This window comes from Synchiropus splendidus, chromosome 9 (genome assembly GCF_027744825.2).
Source record: "Synchiropus splendidus isolate RoL2022-P1 chromosome 9, RoL_Sspl_1.0, whole genome shotgun sequence".
NCBI classification, from domain to species: domain Eukaryota; kingdom Metazoa; phylum Chordata; class Actinopteri; order Syngnathiformes; family Callionymidae; genus Synchiropus; species Synchiropus splendidus.
This window is the reverse complement of record NC_071342.1, coordinates 16519878-16537722: the sequence shown is the minus strand read 5'-3', so window position 1 is coordinate 16537722 and position 17845 is coordinate 16519878. Positions and strand designations below refer to the sequence as shown.

Genomic DNA, 17845 nt, shown 5'->3' with positions numbered 1-17845 from the left:
TACACACTTTTCAGCAACATCCACTATGCTCGGGTTTCAGCTGAAACTATGTCCATATCTTGCTTGCCAGATGTTGCATTCTTCAATAGTGGAAATCACCTCAAGCGGATACTGTCTTCTGAAATACGAGATTTGGGTTGGGATTGCAGTGTATTAAACATATTTGTATGTTCATGTATTTATATGTATATTTGTTTGTGGGTGTAGAATGGGGTTTAATTATTTTTATTCAATCCCTGTCTTTAGGGGTTTGTTTGGCACTTGTATTTTTTATGCATATTACTGCTATTGTGTATTTGTTTTCTTGCTGTTATTGCATTTATCACTTGAAAAAAACTTGAAAATTTTTTATTTTTTTATTTATGTATGTATTTATTGTTCACTGTCCTCTACAACACACAGTTGAGAAGATAAGTTAATTTCAACCAGTGGGATATTTTAAATAAAAATAGTACAATATTTGAAATGCTTGGTAACAAGTGATGTTTTAACTGTTGTATAATACATAAAATATATTTATGCTAAACATTGCAGTTACATTTTCAGTAGTCAGTGATGTAGTAGCCCTATTACATTTTCATTGATACAAATATATTTCAATTGTGATCAGACGTTCCAAGACCGTAAGAGTACTAGCATAATGTCTCTTTAGATGTCACTAGCTAGAAAATTAGTCTGCGAACAAAGTTGTTAACATTAAACACACATAAGAAAATAACAAAAATAATGCATTTGAGCTTTTAAAATGTATTCACTCATATTACATTTATTTAATGAATTTTGTTTTTCAAAATGTATCAACAGCTTATTACCAAATCGAAACGTTTAATGCCTTTATCTTTGATGTTCCTTGGTCATCCTGCAATAACTGAAACATTAACCAGCATAGCATGATGTTCACTCAAGCATTACTAGTATTAGGCCGGTTGTAGTTGGCAGGGAAGGATTGTGTTTTATAACAGCATGACCCTCATCAGTCGGCGTTTCCTGCCTTCTAGCTAAACATTGCGATGGCTGATAGTCCAGCTGCAAGACTCTCAAGGCAATGTGTTTGTTCCAGCACCCAGAAAGGTGACTTTCACTTCCACAGTCACTGCTCTGAATCAAGTCACTAAACTTGACCGGCATTAAGCTGTCAAGTCCTAACACAATCACTTGGCTTTGCCCTTTTCACTGGAACAAATAGTTTGTACAGGAATCATTTTTAAATAAAGCAGGGCGTGTTCCAGAAACCTGATGGAACTGAAAGGTCATTCAAGTTTCTCTGAGTAAATATTAAAGAACCTGTTACAGGGTAGGGAACTGTACGTTTGACGGGATGCGAAGACGATCGTGTCAAGTCAAACATGGCGTGCTGCACTTGGTGGGAACCTGAGCAAAACATGTGACAACTGTGATTGTGTTGCTTCATTTATTTGCAAATATATCTCAACGTGACTGCTGACTTGGTTGAAGAATTCAATGTGAACAATATTTTTTTTCATTAAATTCAAAAGAAGTTGTCGGATGGTTATATTTTAAGATGAAATGTGTTACAGTGAAATGAATCTAGACAAGTCTTACTTTTGTTAAATAGCGGACTGTTTCTGCTCAGTCCTTTGATTTGAAAAATCACTGTTGCGCATTAATCTTGACAGATATGACCCCTAATATATAGGCGCATCATTAATACACTCCTTTCCATTGCATACAAGGCATCTTTGTCCGTGCAATATACTGAAGCCTTTTTCATAACCTACGGATACAAGACTACGTTTCCCGACATGCCCTTTTCCGGTATGTGCTGGTTTCGACCAATCAAAAGGCGTGTAGGTGAACGCTAGCTATCTGGGGCAGAGGGCCAGCTCGTCTAGCCAGCTCGAAGTGCCACGACTTCACAGGAGCAGACCAGATTCTCCAGCGGAGTGAGGGGGGAAAAGCAAGTTAGCAGGACACAATTAGGTGGCTTCACCCCGAACTCATTTCATCGTCTCTCTTCCCTCTCTCCGGTCCTCTTGATCCCAGCCGACGCTCCTTCACCACCGGCGACGTAAGTGTGGGAAATGGTTTTTAATATCATTAATAGAGGCAGCGATAGCTAGCTCGAAAAACCATCTGCCGCTGACTTCATAGTTGAACAATTGTGCTGTCGAAGGCGATTTAAACTTTCCACAATCGTTTTAAGCACTGAACTGCAGTGATTTAAATGGCTTTTCTCTCGACATTTTTTCACCACAATGTAAAGTTAACACCGCTGGACAAGTCCATTGATTCAAAAGGTTAGCCTCAATGCTAACTCTTTACTAATAATATTCAATTGCTACTTACATTGCTGGTTAAAGTTCTTTTTAATGGCGTTTGGTGTATTTCCCCCGACGTTTTACACATATACTTTTGCTCTCCGGCTGCTTCTCAGTTGACAGTTGACAAGAAACTTTGGTCGTTGAGTGGGAAAAAAAAGGTAATTTATTTGATCCTGTGCTGTAACAAGAAAGCCTTTTTTTTTATCAGCGGATCGACTAAAGTTCTGTTTACATAATCACGGCTCGACAAAGTCTATCGTATACGTGTACGTGTTCTTCGCATGACGTGGAGAAGAAAAGCTCTGGACAGAACCGTTATAGCCAACGTCACCTCAAGAATGCCCCCAACATTTAATGAAACATACTGTTCTCTTGATACAATACACGAAATACTTTGCTTCAGAAGAAACCGTCGTTAAGTCGAGCCAACGTTATAACATTTATGAGATTACTTTCGCCCGTAAAAAGTCATTCCTGCAGTTCTTCAGGCCACTTAAAAAAAAAGTTTTTCCCCTTCGTGGAGATGCAGTGACGTGTGACATCACAGGTTATTAGGCAGGAAAAAAAAATCCTGGCTTCACTTCCACCTCTCAGACGTTGCAGAAATCTGGGACTCTGGACTCTGTCTCAACTGCAACCAATTCTGCTCTGTGGCTTTTTATTTATTTATTTATTTATTATTATTATTTGTATTAATCATGTTGACTGAAACATTAAATCTCCCCCCCTTTTTTTTTTTAATAGAAAAGTATTCTTCTTCATGTCTGCAACGAACAGATATGTTAAATCACATTTCCTCCCATCAGTCTGCATTCCATGCCCTCCAGCTACATGTCTTGTATGGTCCTTCAGGTGATGGATTTCACTGAGCAGGAAATGAACAATAAGAGGTGTAAATTTAGACCACTTTTGACCTGCCTTATTTCGCAGATAATTTTAACGTTCCGATTTTTAAATGTTTTGTTTATTTCTCTTGAGTCACACAAATTATTTGAAAATAACTAACAGGCTGATAATGCAAAATAAAACAATACTCAAACAATCATAGCAAATTCAAATTTAACTTGAACTGTATTATTAACTACTAGAATTCAATCTTGAACATGTGTTTAATGCAGTAAGTGTATTATTGTGTTAAAGTAGTGCACAAACATGGTGTACTGCTTCTTGTTCTTTACATGAAGTGCGACCTGACTAGTGTCTAAATAATATGGCTTGTGGTGAGTTATTCAAACTGAACTCCTTGGATTTTTTACTGTGTATTTTAGCTGATCAACATTTAATCCCATTTGCACGCTTTGCTTCGCATCTGCACTGCACCAGTGAAATCAACCTCGATTGTTCATTAGTTATATTTATCAATTTTATATTTTATGGAAACTATTTAGTATGACGGTTGAATGATTTTTTTTTTCATGAATCCAAGACGTACAATTTCATGTTGTATGTGACATTAACTGTTCCGTTTGCATTCGATGAAAACAGCGACACCCTCAGGCTGATATTGGTACCTTCTTGTTGCCTTTCCTAATACCATCTATTTTAAAGATTGCAGTCATAATTGGTATTTATAAGAGCAATATTTCTTTTATAAAAACAAATCCATTCAAAGACATAGCGTGACTATCGAAGAGTATTATAAGAGAGAGAATTATATTGACTGAGATATTGAATAAGAATTATATTGACCCTTGAAATCTTATGCTCACTAATTCAAATATGAATGTTATGATAAGTACGAGAGTCAAGGCAGTTTTATTCACTTCTGATGATGCATTTGTTCCATTCTCTTCTAGTATCTACTTCTACGATGGATATCTACGACCCTCAGACTCTTGGGATAATGGTGTTTGGTGGCTTCATGGTGATCTCTGCTGTGGGGATTGCCCTGGTTTCAACTCTCTCCATGAAGGAGACTTCTTATGAGGAGGCCCTAGCAAAGCAGCGAATGGAGATGGGCAGGATTCAGACTGCTCGAGCCGAGAAAAAGAAGAAGGAAAAGGTATCTGAGAAGAAGAGCCGCGGAAAGAAAAAAGAAGACAAACCGAATGGAAAGATCCCAGAATCGGAAAGCAGTGAGATGACTGCTGATGCCAATGAAGTTATCGAGCCTGCTGTTGCCCCTACCACCGCGCCTGCTATTGAATCTGCCCCTGTTGTTGAGGTTAAGCCTACCGCAACTCAAGCCGAAACCCAACAGGCAGCACCGCCAAGTCCTCCACTTGCTGATCCCTCACCTTCCCCTTCGCCTAAGGAAAAGAAGAAGAAGAAGAAGACTGCTAAAGTAGAGCCAGCGGTGATTGCAGCCCCTGCACCAGCCAAGTCTTCTACAGCTCCAGCCCCTGCAAAAACTAATATCCCAACAAAAGCAGTTGCCCCTATTTCTGCACCTGCTCAATGCAAAGCTGCCCCAACTGTAACCAAGACGCTCCCTGCACCAGCTAAACCTACTCCTGCTGCAGCGAAGTCGACTGATCCTCCAACAAAATCTGCCCCTGCTTCAACCAAACCAACCAAATCTGGCCCTGCTAAATCTGACCCAGCCCCTTCCAAACCTGCTCCAGCAACTGCCAAACCTGCACCTGCCCCGACCAAATCTTCCCCTGCATCACCCAAAAAGGCTGCTTCAACCAAACAGGTTACAGCCCCTGCTCCTGCATCAGCGAAACAAACTGCTTCAGTAGCTCCCGAAAAACAGGCTCCTTCCTCCGCATCGACCAAACAGGCTCCTGCTTCGGCCAAACAGGCTCCTTCCTCCACTCCTGCATCGACCAAACAGGCTCCTTCCTCCACCCCTGCATCGACCAAACAGGCTCCTTCCTCCTCTCCTGCATTGACTAAACAGGCTCCTTCCGCTGCGCCTGCATCAACAAAGTCAGCTAAATCAGCTCCTGCGAAGGGGTCTGCTGTCCAGGCCAAGTCTGCAGCTGCCCCAGCCAAGTCAGCACCAGCTCAATCCAAGTCTGCCCCGGTCCTTGAATCTGTCACCAAAGATGTCCCTGTGATGGCAGTGCCCCCGGTGGGAGCTAAACAAAATGCACCCCTTGCAACAAAAGCACAAGAACCTAAAAAGAAAGGATCCAAGAAGAACAAAGAAAACGGTGAGTATGTGATAGTTTGTGCAGTGTTTCTCTTTTTAAATTTTACCTCAAAGCAAAATGAAATGTAAAAACGAGTCCTCATAATTTGATTGAGTTCAGTTTATTACTGCTCTTAACATAGCTCATTGCCAAACTCTGATGTTCAGATCTACTAATTCTGGAATAAACTTCTAAATGATGTTTCTTTACCCATCAGATTTCATAGCAACTTGGTCTTGACCTAGATTGGTAGGTTCTTCTTGCCAAACCCCCAGTCGGTAGTGTTCATGACTGGCATGATTGGTACTCTTGGGTTACTGTGACACTCTGTGTGGCCAGCTTGTTCAAACATTTCTTTCCTATTCTCTCCTCCAACAAAGACACCCAGTGTGCCAGCAGTGAGTGAAGAAGATTGTGTAGTCTGCCTGCGAAAGGCTTATCTCTGCCTGGTGCCACAATGCGCCATTTAATGTCATCATTGGTCTTAGTTTAAGAAATGAATGTGTCTTCTCTTTTTGTAGTGCCGTCTGTGAACTCAGCAGAAGCACCGCTCTATTTGCCCTACAAGTCTCTGGTGTCCACTCTCAGGAGCATGGTGTTCAGTGAGGGAGAAGCTCACAAGCTCATCGAGATCCTCTCTGAGAAGTCCGGCATCATTCAGGGCCAGTGGCAGACGGTACGTGATGATAAAAATGGAGACGCCTGTGCTCCTTTTCTCCAGTAAAATCACCCTTATTTTCTGCGCGTTCTCAGGCCACCCAGAAAGGCGACCCTGTGGTTATGCTGAAGAAACAGCTGGAAGAGAGGGAGAAACAACTGGCGGCTGAACAAGAAGATGCTGCTGCAGCGAAGAACCGTCTGAGAGAAGTCACTAAGGTGAATCTCAACTTTATTTTATCATTATCTTAAATAATTTCAAGCTGTCTAAACAATGTTCATTAGCTGTTTAATAAAAGGAAAACGAAACACAATTCAACAGTATTATTTAATCTGGAAATAAATACAGTGCAACTAAATTACAAACTCAGTAATAGCGAGTGCCTGAGTGAGAAGGTGTATTAATGTAAACTAAAGAATTCGAACTCATGTTTTCCTGTTGAGTTTAGAAGAAGTGGACCGTTTCAACATTAATGCAATTCATAATACCACTCAATGGACGAGAGGGGATGGATGTGCTTTGAGTGTATTGAAGAAGTGTGGTTTCGTTGCATGCCCGCTAGGTGGCAGTAGAGCTCGCAAGATAAGTCTTAGTTTCCCTTTAGATTGTCTTTTGTTGTTTCTTTGTTGTTTTATTATTGTATTGTTTCTTTGACAAATTCTTCTTAGAGTAACACTATAATGGTGACAGCCTTTTCCCATTGATCATAGATTTGCACCTCACGGAGGACTCTTATTTATTTATTATTATTATTTTAAAGATTTACAAATGTGCTTTTCACTTTGTTCCCACGTATTTGACCACTCCACTGTGTTTCTCAGGAATTGAATAAAGAGAAGTCCAAGGTGGCCAGTGTGGAGACAAGGCTCAGTTCCCAACTGAGCAAGCGAGAGCAAGAGATCATTGCTCTGCAAGCTCGCATGCAGGCCAGCTACCAGGACCATGTATCTCAAACTCAGAGTCTCAACACCAAGGTCCGTCTTTTATGAGATTTTATTTACTTTACATTGTTTGTCAATCCCACTACCCACAATATTACCGACTTAAAATGAGGATCGCATGTCTGTTTTAGATCCACAGCCTCCAGGACCAGCTTGAGAAAGGCCCTAATGCGCAGCTGGCTCGTCTGCAGCAGGAGAACTCCATCCTCCGTGATGCCCTGAACCAAGCGACCAGCCAGGCTGAGAGCAAGTGAGTGCTTGCTCATGACATATAATCTTACCTCTCCTCACTTCTATACCTAGTGACGTGCGTTGTTGTTTTTCTTTTTTTCCCCATTTGTCGCAAGGGTCTTCAAGGAGTGTGTCTGTTAAGTGGACAAATAGATGTTTTGTTGCTAGATTCTCTGTCTAGTATTCAGAGTTTTGACATAAGTACTCCTCAGCAAGTTGTAAATGGAAGTGCGTTTTGATTTGCTCCCTCTTAGGTGATGAGGGGGGAAAAAACTCGACACGTCATGGCTTGTTCACTGCGAAAGCTGAGTGAATGGAGAACTGTATTAAACCTGGCTCTTTTCAAGACCAAAAGAGTGTCAGGATTTAGACTAAATTCTGTTTTGCCTTCCTTGTTCACAGACAAAACGCAGAGTTGGCCAAGCTTCGTCAAGAATGTGCAAAGCTCACTAAAGAATTGGGAGAGAAAACAGAAGGTCTTCATGCGGATGAACTCATGAGGAAGGAGTTGGAGGCCAAAGTCTCTGCTGTGGAGAAGCAGCTCTCCGTCCAGCAGGTTAGACATCATCTGCAACATCTTGTTTGAGCAAAAGATTCTTTGTTAGTGTGTGGTTTCTTCGATCAGCATGCCGTTTACACGGCCTCACAAAAACAGAACCCCCGACATCTCCCACCCATCTGCTAACCCTATAATGTTATGAGGACGGTCAAGTACCTTGTAATCACAGAGCCCGCTAGCGGTTTGGAATGTGCCACTCGGTGAATGAGGCTGCAGGGGGAAGCAGCTGGAATGTGGACGTGTCTGTGCGCCTCTCTCCGCCTGCCCTGTGCTTTCTTGTCGAGAGAAATCCACCTTTTACAACTCAGTTAAATTCAAAGCCCAATTTTCTATTGGAAATATGAAGCGCTTGTTTGTTAATGGTTGGAAGGATAGTTGTATATGTGGAGCTACTGAGTCAGCATTTCTTCCAAGTGTTTAATCATCAACCTGCTCCACCAGTTTCAAGGAAACTCGCTGTTATGTCACGCATCAGGATATTAGGCTGTGTATGACTACTTTTTTTTTTTTTTTCTTTTAACTCGGGTTACATTGAAATTGTGTTTAACCATAACAGGCCAGCCATTCAGACAGTGAAAAGGCTTTACAGAGAAAACTGGAGGAGGTTTGTGAGGAGCTTCGAGCGACACAGACCAAGAACAGCGGCCTCCAGGAGGCCTTGAGTAACGTCCAGCAAGAGAGCAGCCACCTCTCAGGTCTGAGAATCACAGTGGACAATGCCACATTGACCCAAAAAAAAAGGAGTGACATTTGATTCTCCTCCTGCAGAATATCAGGTGTGTGTGGAAAAACTGGAGGCTGAGGCAAAGGAGCGCTCTGCTCAGGTGGAAGCTCTGAACGCCCAGCTCAAGGGGGCAGAGGAAGAAAAAAGCCAACTTGTTCAGCAGATGGCCTCCATCAACGCATTGCTGGAAGCTAATCAGAGCAAACAGGAAGACTCGCAGGTACAATTATCAGTTTGCCTGTGGTGGAATGACCAACCCGTCCCTGCAGTCGTACTCAGATGTTTGTCTTTTTCCTCTCATTTCAAAGGCTAATGTGGCAGAACTTGAAAAACTAAGGCTTGGGTGAGTGTTCATTTGCATTGAAATTATCTTTACAACTGTTTTACTCCTATAATTGTTGTCTCCTGCAGCATTCAGGACAGGGACGCCCAGTTGAGCGCCCTCCAGCAGGATCTGAAGCAACTCCAGATTAAACAGGAAACCTCAGTAAGTGTTGATCCTCTAGATCAGTCCTTTGCTCACCTTATTGTTATGTGCTAATATTCAGGAGATAGACTTTTGATTGTTTTCAAATATGTATTTACGTTTCGTCCTTCTGTTTCTGTTCAAAAGGAAAGAACAATTGCTGATCTCGAGCAACAGAATAAGAGGTTTGACAACATACTATTGTTATATAGGTGATTGTATTATAATCATCTTGTCCCCAAAATCTTTCCTGTGCAGCGATGATACCAGCCTTGTTGCATCCCTTCAAGACGAGCTCAAGGTTGTCAAAGAAGAAATGACACAACTTAAGAGCGCACCAGTGAGTGGCCTTTTATTTTTAAATGAAACTCAGTCTGTTTCTGGTCCTGATTTCCATCTTCTCTGGCTTATTTTTTTTCCAGCAGACAGATTTCTCTGCAGAGCGTGAACAACTACAAAAAAGGTAAAACAAATAGTGCAGCAAGTTTGACAACTTCAATTGTCAATAGAAACTACAGGACTCACTGTGTACATAGTCTTTATAGAATAAGATCAACACCTCTAAGCTGTTATGAATTCGGTTTCAGAGGATTACATCATATCATTTCCAACAATTACAATCTGTGATGCTGCTAGGTTTGTTAGTGCATTAGTGAAGTTCCGATCAGGATTTTTGCTGCCTATCACCGATCCGCATCACATGGATTGACCACGAATTTCTCTTCAAAGTGATGAAACCTTATGTGGAAGTGATGTGAAAAATGAACTATTAAATAATTTTAGATATCTCTTCAAAGAGGAAAATAGAATAGAATAACCTTCGCTTTCCACCAGAGGCGCAGAGGAGAGTGCGGGCAGTGTAGAGCAGGTGGGAAAGATTGACAAGCAAGGCCGCATAGGACAGATGTGAGACCTGTCACATGGCGGAGTTGTAGATTTTCACGTTTTCATTGGGAGTGATGTGGAAAGCTAAGACTAGAAAGGAGTATATCAGTCAAGAAGAGTCTTGTAGGGCTGATGTGAAATTCATGGTTCTCCTCTTCTGTTGTATAGCTTAAGTGAAAAGGATGGTCTGGTTACACAACTCCAAGACAAGCTGAAGGAAGCAAATGAAAAGCTGACCAATGAAGAAGTAAGAGAGCTGAATTTGTGTTTAAGTGGACTTGCATTTAATCACCGTCTGTGTCACTCTTTTCAGAATGTCGTGGCAGAAATGAAAGCTTTCCAAAGTGAAGCTAAAGAGACATTCCAGACGCTCTTTCCACAGATATCCATGGAGACAGCGCAGGTATGGACATGAAGGTTACGAAATTCCTTGTCCAAGGTTTTGTTTCGTGAGTAACTTTAGGACTCTTGGCTTTGCAGCCAAACTGGCTACAAGATGTCGCACAGAAAGCTCAAGAGTCTCTCCAACAAAACCAAGAATCTCAGTCCAGCACAGAAGTGCCGGTAAGCTGAATTTTTATGGAATTGCCAGAATGGAGAATGTCTAGATTTCTGAAAAAATCTCCCTGTTTCAGGAGTTGCTGACAAAGCTAAAAGAGGCAGAGGAGAGCCACAGCACCCTGCAGGCTGAGTGCGAACAGTACAGATCAGTCTTGGCTGAAACGGTACTCACTACCTATGTTGGATAATGAAACAAAAACCTATTGTTTTGTTTTGTTTTTAAACGTGTGGCGCTTCTTCCAGGAAGGAATGCTGAAGCACCTACAGAAGAGTGTGGAAGAAGAAGAGCAGGTGTGGAGGTCAAAAATGGCTGACACAGAGGAGCAGTTGAGAGCGGTAATTAAAGACAAGGCTACTTTAGCTTTTGTTTGTCAGAGCACAGGAGATTTTAAGTGTTTAACTCCACGAAGGTTGTCACATTTGGGGATCACGTCCGCCTGAACTACATGCAGCATCCAAGCAAAAAGAAAACTTTCAAATGCTGCTCACTTACTGACAATAGTACATCACTTTTTGATGGTGTTTGAATGATCGCTGTATCTTTGGAGTCACTTTTGAAGTCAAATTTCCATTGGCATTTTTCTCACCATGTCTCTCTTTGACCAGGCTGTGGAGAAAACTCAGGCGCTCGAGGCGGATAACCAAAATATCGGACAGGTCAGTGTTTTTCCCAAACTGGACCCCTTTGGTGTCAGTGGTCAGTATGAAACTGTTTTTGGATTGTAGATGAAGGAACAGATGATGCTGCTAGAGGCCCAACTGGAGAAGCAAGCAGACGAGCAAATCGCCTCTGAGCAACTGGAGCAGGTACTACGTCAAGGAGTGTTTCATGTTATTGTCTTTGGAAGCCAAATAAATGTTTTTTTTGCACAACTTTGCATTAAAACTGAACATTCAAATAATCCATTTGTATGTCATGTTTATGTCTTGAATTTCTCTGTTCAGTTCTCTCAAACTGCCCTCTTCTGAATTGTTTTCCTTACTTTCTTTTTTTGTGAAGTTTGTGTTCATGAAAATATATTTCAGCATGGCTCAAATGTTTCTCACATTTTGATGTTTCAGCTGAAGCAGCAGCTCTCAGAGACTCAGAACCAGCTGGCGTTGGCCCAGAAGGAGGCCCAGGAACACAAGGAGGAACTCTCACAGGTAACTCTACAACGCAGTCGGTCAAATGTGCGAGGGAGGGCAGATATTATTGAGAGACGCCACAAGAAGTCAACAACCAGATGGGTGAAGTCGTCTCTGTCTCACCGGTGATGAGTTACGACTTCCTGTTTCAGGTCAAAGAGCAGCTGGGCGAGATCAGCAAGACCGGTCTGCAAGAACAGAATGGCCCAACTGAGGCTCAGTCCAGTCAGGTTAGGGTGCCAATGTGGATAAGCACCCCTCACTTCCCAAGCGAGTACTGGACAGTGACAAAGAACTAACATGAGATTTATGCCTCGGAGCAGTATTTCCAGTCCGTCCAGTACTCCTCTGACACAGCAGCTGTTCATGCTAATGTGTACACACCACTAACCACCGCTGTCTTTCCCAGCATGCTCTTCAGATATGTATTTAGCTAACTAAGCATACTTACTCATTTCTTAACGGCGACTAATCTTTTTGACACCCAGTTCTAATGAAGATGCCTTCAGAGGGCCAGCAGCTTTTGTACATGTTTATGAAGGAATACGCTGTGAAGCAGACTGTCTTTCCTCAGGTCCATGTGGAGTTGAATCAGACGTCTGAGAAGCTGCACGGAGAGGCAGGTCAGAGGATGAAGCTCTCGGAGGAGTTGGAGCAGGTTGATTCATCATTTTAGGCTTGGTCTCCTTAATTGTTTTTGAAGAGGGAGTTTTTTAAACTGTGTTTACCTGCCAGGCCCAGACAACCATCTCAGAACTTCAGGCTCAACTGGATCTACTGAAAGTTTCCACAGAGTCGCCTCAAGGCGAGACAGAAGATGTGGCTCAGCTCAAGGTGATCTCACTCAGAAAGTGTCTCTCGATTATGTGCTAATGAGTTGCTGATTTCAGTTGCTCATCATTTGGAAAAAAAAATATTTCGATTTAAAAATGAACAAATAACTTACAATTTCTGATGTACAACTGATGTATGAAGGGTTGGCACAATGGTTAGCACAGCTGCCTCTCAGAAACAAGGTTCAGGGTTCCAATCCAGCTCCAGACCTTTCTGGATGGAGTTTGCTTGTTCTCTCCGTGCCTGCATAGGTTTTCTCTTGGTACTCTGGTTTCCTCCCACAGCCCAAAGACATGCTCACTAGGTTAATTGGACACTTTAAAATTGTGTGTGAGAGAAAGAGACAACAGGGCGTGTGCCCTGCAATGGTGACCTGTCCAAGGTGTATTCCTTCCTCTCGCCCAACGACCACCCTAAACCAGGCAAAGCAGTGGTTAACTGAACATGCAGATGGCCGAAATGATTCCTGTTTGGTTTTGTGTCCCTTTAAATCGATGAGTCGTTTTTTATACATATGACTTTGTGTGATCAGGAGCGTCTGGAGAAAGAAAAGAAGTTGTCCAAAGACTTGGGCCAAGCAGCTACAAAGCTCCAGCAACTTCTCAAGGCCACTCAGGAGCAGCTGACCAAAGAGAGAGACACCGTGAAAACACTACAGGAGCACCTGGACGGCAAAGTGAGCCGACCTGCCGCACTCGTCTGATCGGCGTGTCTCGCCATGTTTTAACCATTGTCTTCTTCTTCTGGATTTCAGGGTGACATTGCAGAGTTGAAGGAGGGAACATCTGTCTGAGAAGTCCAGCGATACACTAAGCAAAACTGCCAAATATGCCTTATGATTACCATAGTTATGCATTCCAAAACTATTTTCCTTTTTTGTACTGTAATAGATTGCATTTGCTGTAGGAACCAAGTGTTGGCAAATCTGAACATTTCAAAAAAAAGATCTGCGATCTTTACAAAAACCCACATTCCATCGACAATTCTGGCTATGTCAGACGATATTTAAACTCCACGACCAAAGTTCCCACATCTCCTCTATAGTTCAGTGTTAAAAGGGAATTTGGTTGTGCGTCGGACGTACATCAACCTGTGCAATTAATTTGTATGTTATTTTATTTCAATGTGGTTGAATGGTGCAGAACCTCCTGGACCTGCTTCCCTTCTATAGCTGGTCAATAACTCATTAAAAATGTTTGAATGAATAAACTACAGTGTAACAGTCTGTGATGGCTTTTGTCTGTGTGTTGTTTAAGATTTTGTACTCACTTCTAGTCCACATTTTCCAGTTAAAATAGCATCAGTGGTGAGATGGTGTTCACATGAAATAGCTGGGAGCAATATTCATTTGTATAATACAACTGCATTTATCTTTTAGCCGCCTGCCTCCCCACTATACTGCCATGCTGAGATAAGCCGGAGAAAACAAATGAGCTTCCTTTCTGGTGCAATTTTGTCGTTTTTTTTTTTTTTTTTTAATGGCGCTTATGCACCAGTCTCATTTGAGGTTGTGGGTTTGCTCCCTGAGTCTCAAAGCAGGTTAAACTGAAGACTCAAACTCATCCCCTGCTCTGTCTTGATCAGAACATATTGACACATTTTAGTTTTTGGGACCAAAAAAAAAACCGCTGACCTGTCAGAATCGACATAACCAGAGACGATAGATGACAGTTAAAATAGAAACTTCAAAGCTGATTTCCCACAAACCTATTTTTATTGATTCTCAAAAAAAAGACCGGTGAAACGCTCACACACGCGCAGTCCTCCCTGAAGGCAGACGAAGCACAAGGTCCACACCCACTTTGAGGGCTCAGACATTTGACCACTTTAAAATACAGTCGAATATATATGTTTTATATATTAAATAAGCATGACAGGCCATCGCATGAGAACTGTTGAAGTCCAAGATCATATCCCTTTAACAGAGTAATCGCCAAGGAAAATGGAGTCCAAAAGGTTTCCTCCTCATGACAATGAATCAAAGTTGATGTTAAATCTGTAGCATTGTTTTTTTATTCGATAAAAGGGTAAATGTGAATATGTAACAGTCGCCCAAATTCCGCACAGGTTTTTACATTAGAACAATGTATTATTCTTAAGAGACAAATTGCATAAACAGCACTACTGTTGAAGGGAATCTCAAAGCCACATTTTAAAAAGCAACCATGCCACAAATGTCAGTTGCTTAGTCGACACATTTGCACTCAAGTTTGTTCATTTCTCCAACCATTCCCAGAGTCTCTGCAAAGGCCGCCCTGGTGTTGAGCTCGGTGATGTCATTCACTTGAAAATCATATTTGATCCCTGTGACGCACAAGACAAAAGTCACATTTCACCTCAGCCGGAAATGTATCAGCACCAAGTCTCACCTGAGAAAGTACTTGTGAGAGCCTTCCTCGAGCTGGCGTAGCACATTTTCTTTTTAATGGGCGCCTGATCTGAAGCCCTGATGTGAAGACATGACACCATCACTCGACACTTATTCTGATCGAACGGTGAGGGAGTGACGGCGATGCCACTTACCACATTATGGAGACCAGGTCCTCCTTGTACACGTCGCGCCTTTCATAGTGGCAGTCGTACAAGATATAGCAACACTCCTCCTTTAACAGATGTTCCACGATGAGATCGTAAGGATCGGTGCCCGACTTATCCAGGTCGCATTGTTTGATGATACGACAAGGCACGATGAAATCCCCATCGATTCCCAAAAATACAAGCCGGCACCGAGCGCCTGGGTCGCAGTTCGCCTTCACGACCTTCATGTCGTCGAACAACTTCTTCACATCGTCGTGCACTTTCACGCCGGATGCCTGTGGATGAAGGAGAAGACGGTTTGTTTTAGAAAGGTGGCGTCAGATGCGAGTAAATAAAGCCCAACCGACAGACGCAGAAGACCGAAAAGGGGTGTTAAGAAACAGGAAGTTCTCCGGCAACAAGATCGGTTTTGAAAATCAGCACTCAGTGGGTGTAACTTTCCAGAGAGTTTTTGCGAGACGCTCACATTCTTTTGACTGTGGAACAAGTCAGCACTGGAGACTCTGCCCTCAGGGCTCCACTCAGAACGAGTTTCACACCTGAACGACCCCCCTATTTCAGACAATCCACAACATTTTAGCCCCGAAAAGACACCTCACATTGAGAAAAAAAAGAAACGTACGAACAAAAACGGTGAATAGTTTTCACACCAAGCACTTTTTTCCCCCACCAACTTTGCACCTTAATATATGAGTCATATTTAAGTTGCTGCGATCACAAGGGTTCGGCCCAGACGAGGGAAGATTCCAGCGGCGCTGTTTACTCACCATCTTTGCTGTTTGTGCGGTCGACAGAAGCTGCTGAAGGGAAATGGCAGCAGCAAGTGAGAAAGCTGATGGGCCATACGGAAGGAGTGCAGGTTGACTCAGTGGGGGCGGGGCTTCTTTCATGGGCCCCTCCCTTGGATCTCAGGTAAGCTCTAAATCTAATCCTCTTCTTTACATCAAAAACCATTTGGAGCTTTATCACCACAGCCATTGTGCTTATGTCTTTGTTCGACGCCACTCCATCGTGTCGTCCTTAATCTGTGCTGTGTATCTAAGATTTCGCCTCAGGTGCGACCGGAACGCCATGTGGGCGGGCGCCGTTGACAAGCACCATATAAGGACACAAACCTGTCGACATTTTTCACAAACCTGAGATGCACATCAGGGACCTAATATGGTAAAAGGGTTCCTATAGAGGTTGTGACTGACACACACACACACGCGCGCTCACCTTATCTCACTGCTCTAAGTAAGGCAATGTGTCGTGTACAAATATGTCAATAAGACTGGAACAGTGTGACTAGTTCTGTATTGATGAGGTCAGCTACACCCAGAAAAAAAAAAGCTCTGTCATCACTTGTCGTCAATAAAACATGTTTCCAGCTATCTCTAGAGTGTGAGTGTCAACACCTGGTTCCAAAATAGGTGACGTGTAACATCACATCTCACCGTCATGATGATTTTAGAAAAGGAAATGTTGACACACTTAGTTCAAACGTGTCATGACTGAGGTTGAAACTGATGCCTGAATCTCATAGGAGCCATCCAGGTTCATCGGGATCTGGAGGGAGCAGAGTCAGGCAAGAGGACAAGAGTTTCTGATCTGAGTCTCTCCTGAATGACGGAGCACCATGGGATGATCCGGAGTATACTCCCGTGAGGTGAGGGTCGGATGGTCGACCGACAGAGCCTCCTGACCTCAGACATATAAGCATCATCGTAAGCATAGACACTGCACTGATGTGATGTGTTTCTCTGACTCGTGAGCAAAAACCCAGGTTACTTGACACACTTACTTCAAATGTGTCATGACTGAGGTTGAAACTGATGCCTGAATCTCATAGTAGCCATCCAGGTTCATCAGGATCTGGAGGGAGCAGGGTCAGGCAAGAGGACAAGAGTTTCTGATCTGAGTCTCTCCTGAATGATGGGACAATCTGGAGTAAACTCCTGCGAGGTGAAGGTCGGACGGTCGACGGACAGAGCCTCCTGACCTCAGCATCATCGTGACGAAAAACACTGCACTGATGTGACGTGCTTCTTTGACTCGTGAGCAAAAACCCAGATTACTTGAAGGAGCTCACAGCGTCCGAAAAAAACCCTGGTGAACACGAGGCCAGACATGTGTGACAAATTTTGAGAACAGGAAGCAAATGATTTTGTAGTTGGCACGTTGGTTTAATGTGTATTTTCAAGTCAGTCTACCTTCCCTTCACTTGATTTAGCTTTTTCAAATGTCTTTTCTAAAGGCAGCGAGACTCAGCCTCTGAAGGATTTGCCTTCTTCACTTTTGTTGAGACCCAACTTGTGTTCTTGGTGGTTTACTGAGCTCCGCCCCACATCTGTGCAGAAAACTCCGCCGTCCGCCGCGTCAAGTCAGAGCTTGCTGCAAATTCTTCTGCCTGCCGTGGAACCCATCTTGTCAACAGGCAACTCAAGAGTCACGTAGAAAGGAAATGAAACGCATGAAATGATTCTGTCAGGGGCGGAAGTAAGAGCAGAGATGAAGTTGCGACAAAACCATGGTAGCAGGAAGTGGTTGCCACATGAGAGAAACTGGTTTGGGCACAACATATTTACTGACGTGAGAGGGTGTCCACAAAGTGCGGAGCAAAGGAAATTCACTTGTGTGAGATTGGTGACATACACAAGCGGAAGCAGCTAAAACACGGTAGTGAAGAAACTTCAGCATCTGGTTCCTTTCTTTGATAAAATAATAAGTAAATCTTGTAAAAATTCTATGTTCTAACGGGCTACTTAAACTTTAAAATAAGTACTTGATGGAATTTCGATGAATTTATTTAACAAACTTAACATATATTTCATTTCGGCATAGTTATGATTTAGCTTGAACCGACCGCTATTACTGTTATTCAAGCTCAATAACGAAGAGGCATTTTCTCGACTTGCCTCTGGCGTCATCTAGTGGCAAGTCTCAGTCAAAGCCAGTCCGCGTCTCTGACTAGTGAAA

At 42.8% G+C, this 17845-nt stretch overlaps 2 protein-coding genes across 4 annotated transcripts; one reads left to right on the top strand and one right to left on the bottom strand.

The window, feature by feature from the left end:
* The first annotated feature begins 1831 nt into the window (after positions 1-1831).
* Positions 1832-13568, top strand: rrbp1a (ribosome binding protein 1a). 3 transcript variants are annotated; one of them, XM_053875645.1, is made up of 27 exons: positions 1832-2029; positions 4079-5383; positions 5884-6038; positions 6116-6238; positions 6842-6994; positions 7093-7211; positions 7595-7748; positions 8308-8446; positions 8520-8695; positions 8784-8818; positions 8887-8962; positions 9089-9126; positions 9200-9281; positions 9367-9404; positions 9995-10073; positions 10140-10229; positions 10307-10390; positions 10462-10551; positions 10631-10723; positions 10994-11044; positions 11114-11194; positions 11450-11533; positions 11668-11745; positions 12090-12173; positions 12251-12349; positions 12882-13025; positions 13104-13568. In XM_053875645.1, exons 2-27 carry the CDS (start codon positions 4093-4095, stop codon positions 13140-13142), a joined length of 3675 nt encoding a protein of 1224 aa, XP_053731620.1. In that variant the 5' UTR covers positions 1832-2029; positions 4079-4092; the 3' UTR covers positions 13143-13568. The 3 variants fall into 3 exon arrangements, with proteins under 3 accessions (XP_053731620.1, XP_053731619.1, XP_053731621.1); XM_053875644.1 differs by having other exon boundaries at positions 9364-9404; XM_053875646.1 differs by lacking the exon at positions 11668-11745 and having other exon boundaries at positions 9364-9404.
* A 771-nt stretch (positions 13569-14339) lies between these two features.
* Positions 14340-15792, bottom strand: cfl1l (cofilin 1 (non-muscle), like). Its single transcript, XM_053875647.1, has 4 exons — positions 15655-15792; positions 14873-15162; positions 14719-14795; positions 14340-14653 (listed from the first exon to the last, which is right to left on the bottom strand). The coding sequence occupies exons 1-4, from the start codon at positions 15775-15777 to the stop codon at positions 14535-14537; spliced, it is 609 nt and encodes a 202-aa protein (XP_053731622.1). The 5' UTR covers positions 15778-15792; the 3' UTR covers positions 14340-14534.
* Between the last annotated feature and the right edge of the window lie 2053 nt (positions 15793-17845).

Bases quoted from the DNA above. Each gene is read 5' to 3' on its own strand.
- rrbp1a (XM_053875644.1), top strand. From the start codon at position 4,093: ATGGATATCTACGACCCTCAGACTCTTGGGATAATGGTGTTTGGTGGC. The intron at 6,239-6,841 runs GTGAATCTCAAC...TGTGTTTCTCAG, and splicing joins GTCTGAGAGAAGTCACTAAG to GAATTGAATAAAGAGAAGTC. The intron at 9,405-9,994 runs GTAAAACAAATA...TCTGTTGTATAG, and splicing joins CGTGAACAACTACAAAAAAG to CTTAAGTGAAAAGGATGGTC.
- cfl1l (XM_053875647.1), bottom strand. From the start codon at position 15,777: ATGAAAGAAGCCCCGCCCCCACTGAGTCAACCTGCACTCCTTCCGTAT. The intron at 15,163-15,654 runs GTGAGTAAACAG...CTTCATCCACAG, and splicing joins CCGCACAAACAGCAAAGATG to GCATCCGGCGTGAAAGTGCA. The intron at 14,796-14,872 runs GTAAGTGGCATC...TCTTCACATCAG, and splicing joins GACCTGGTCTCCATAATGTG to GGCTTCAGATCAGGCGCCCA.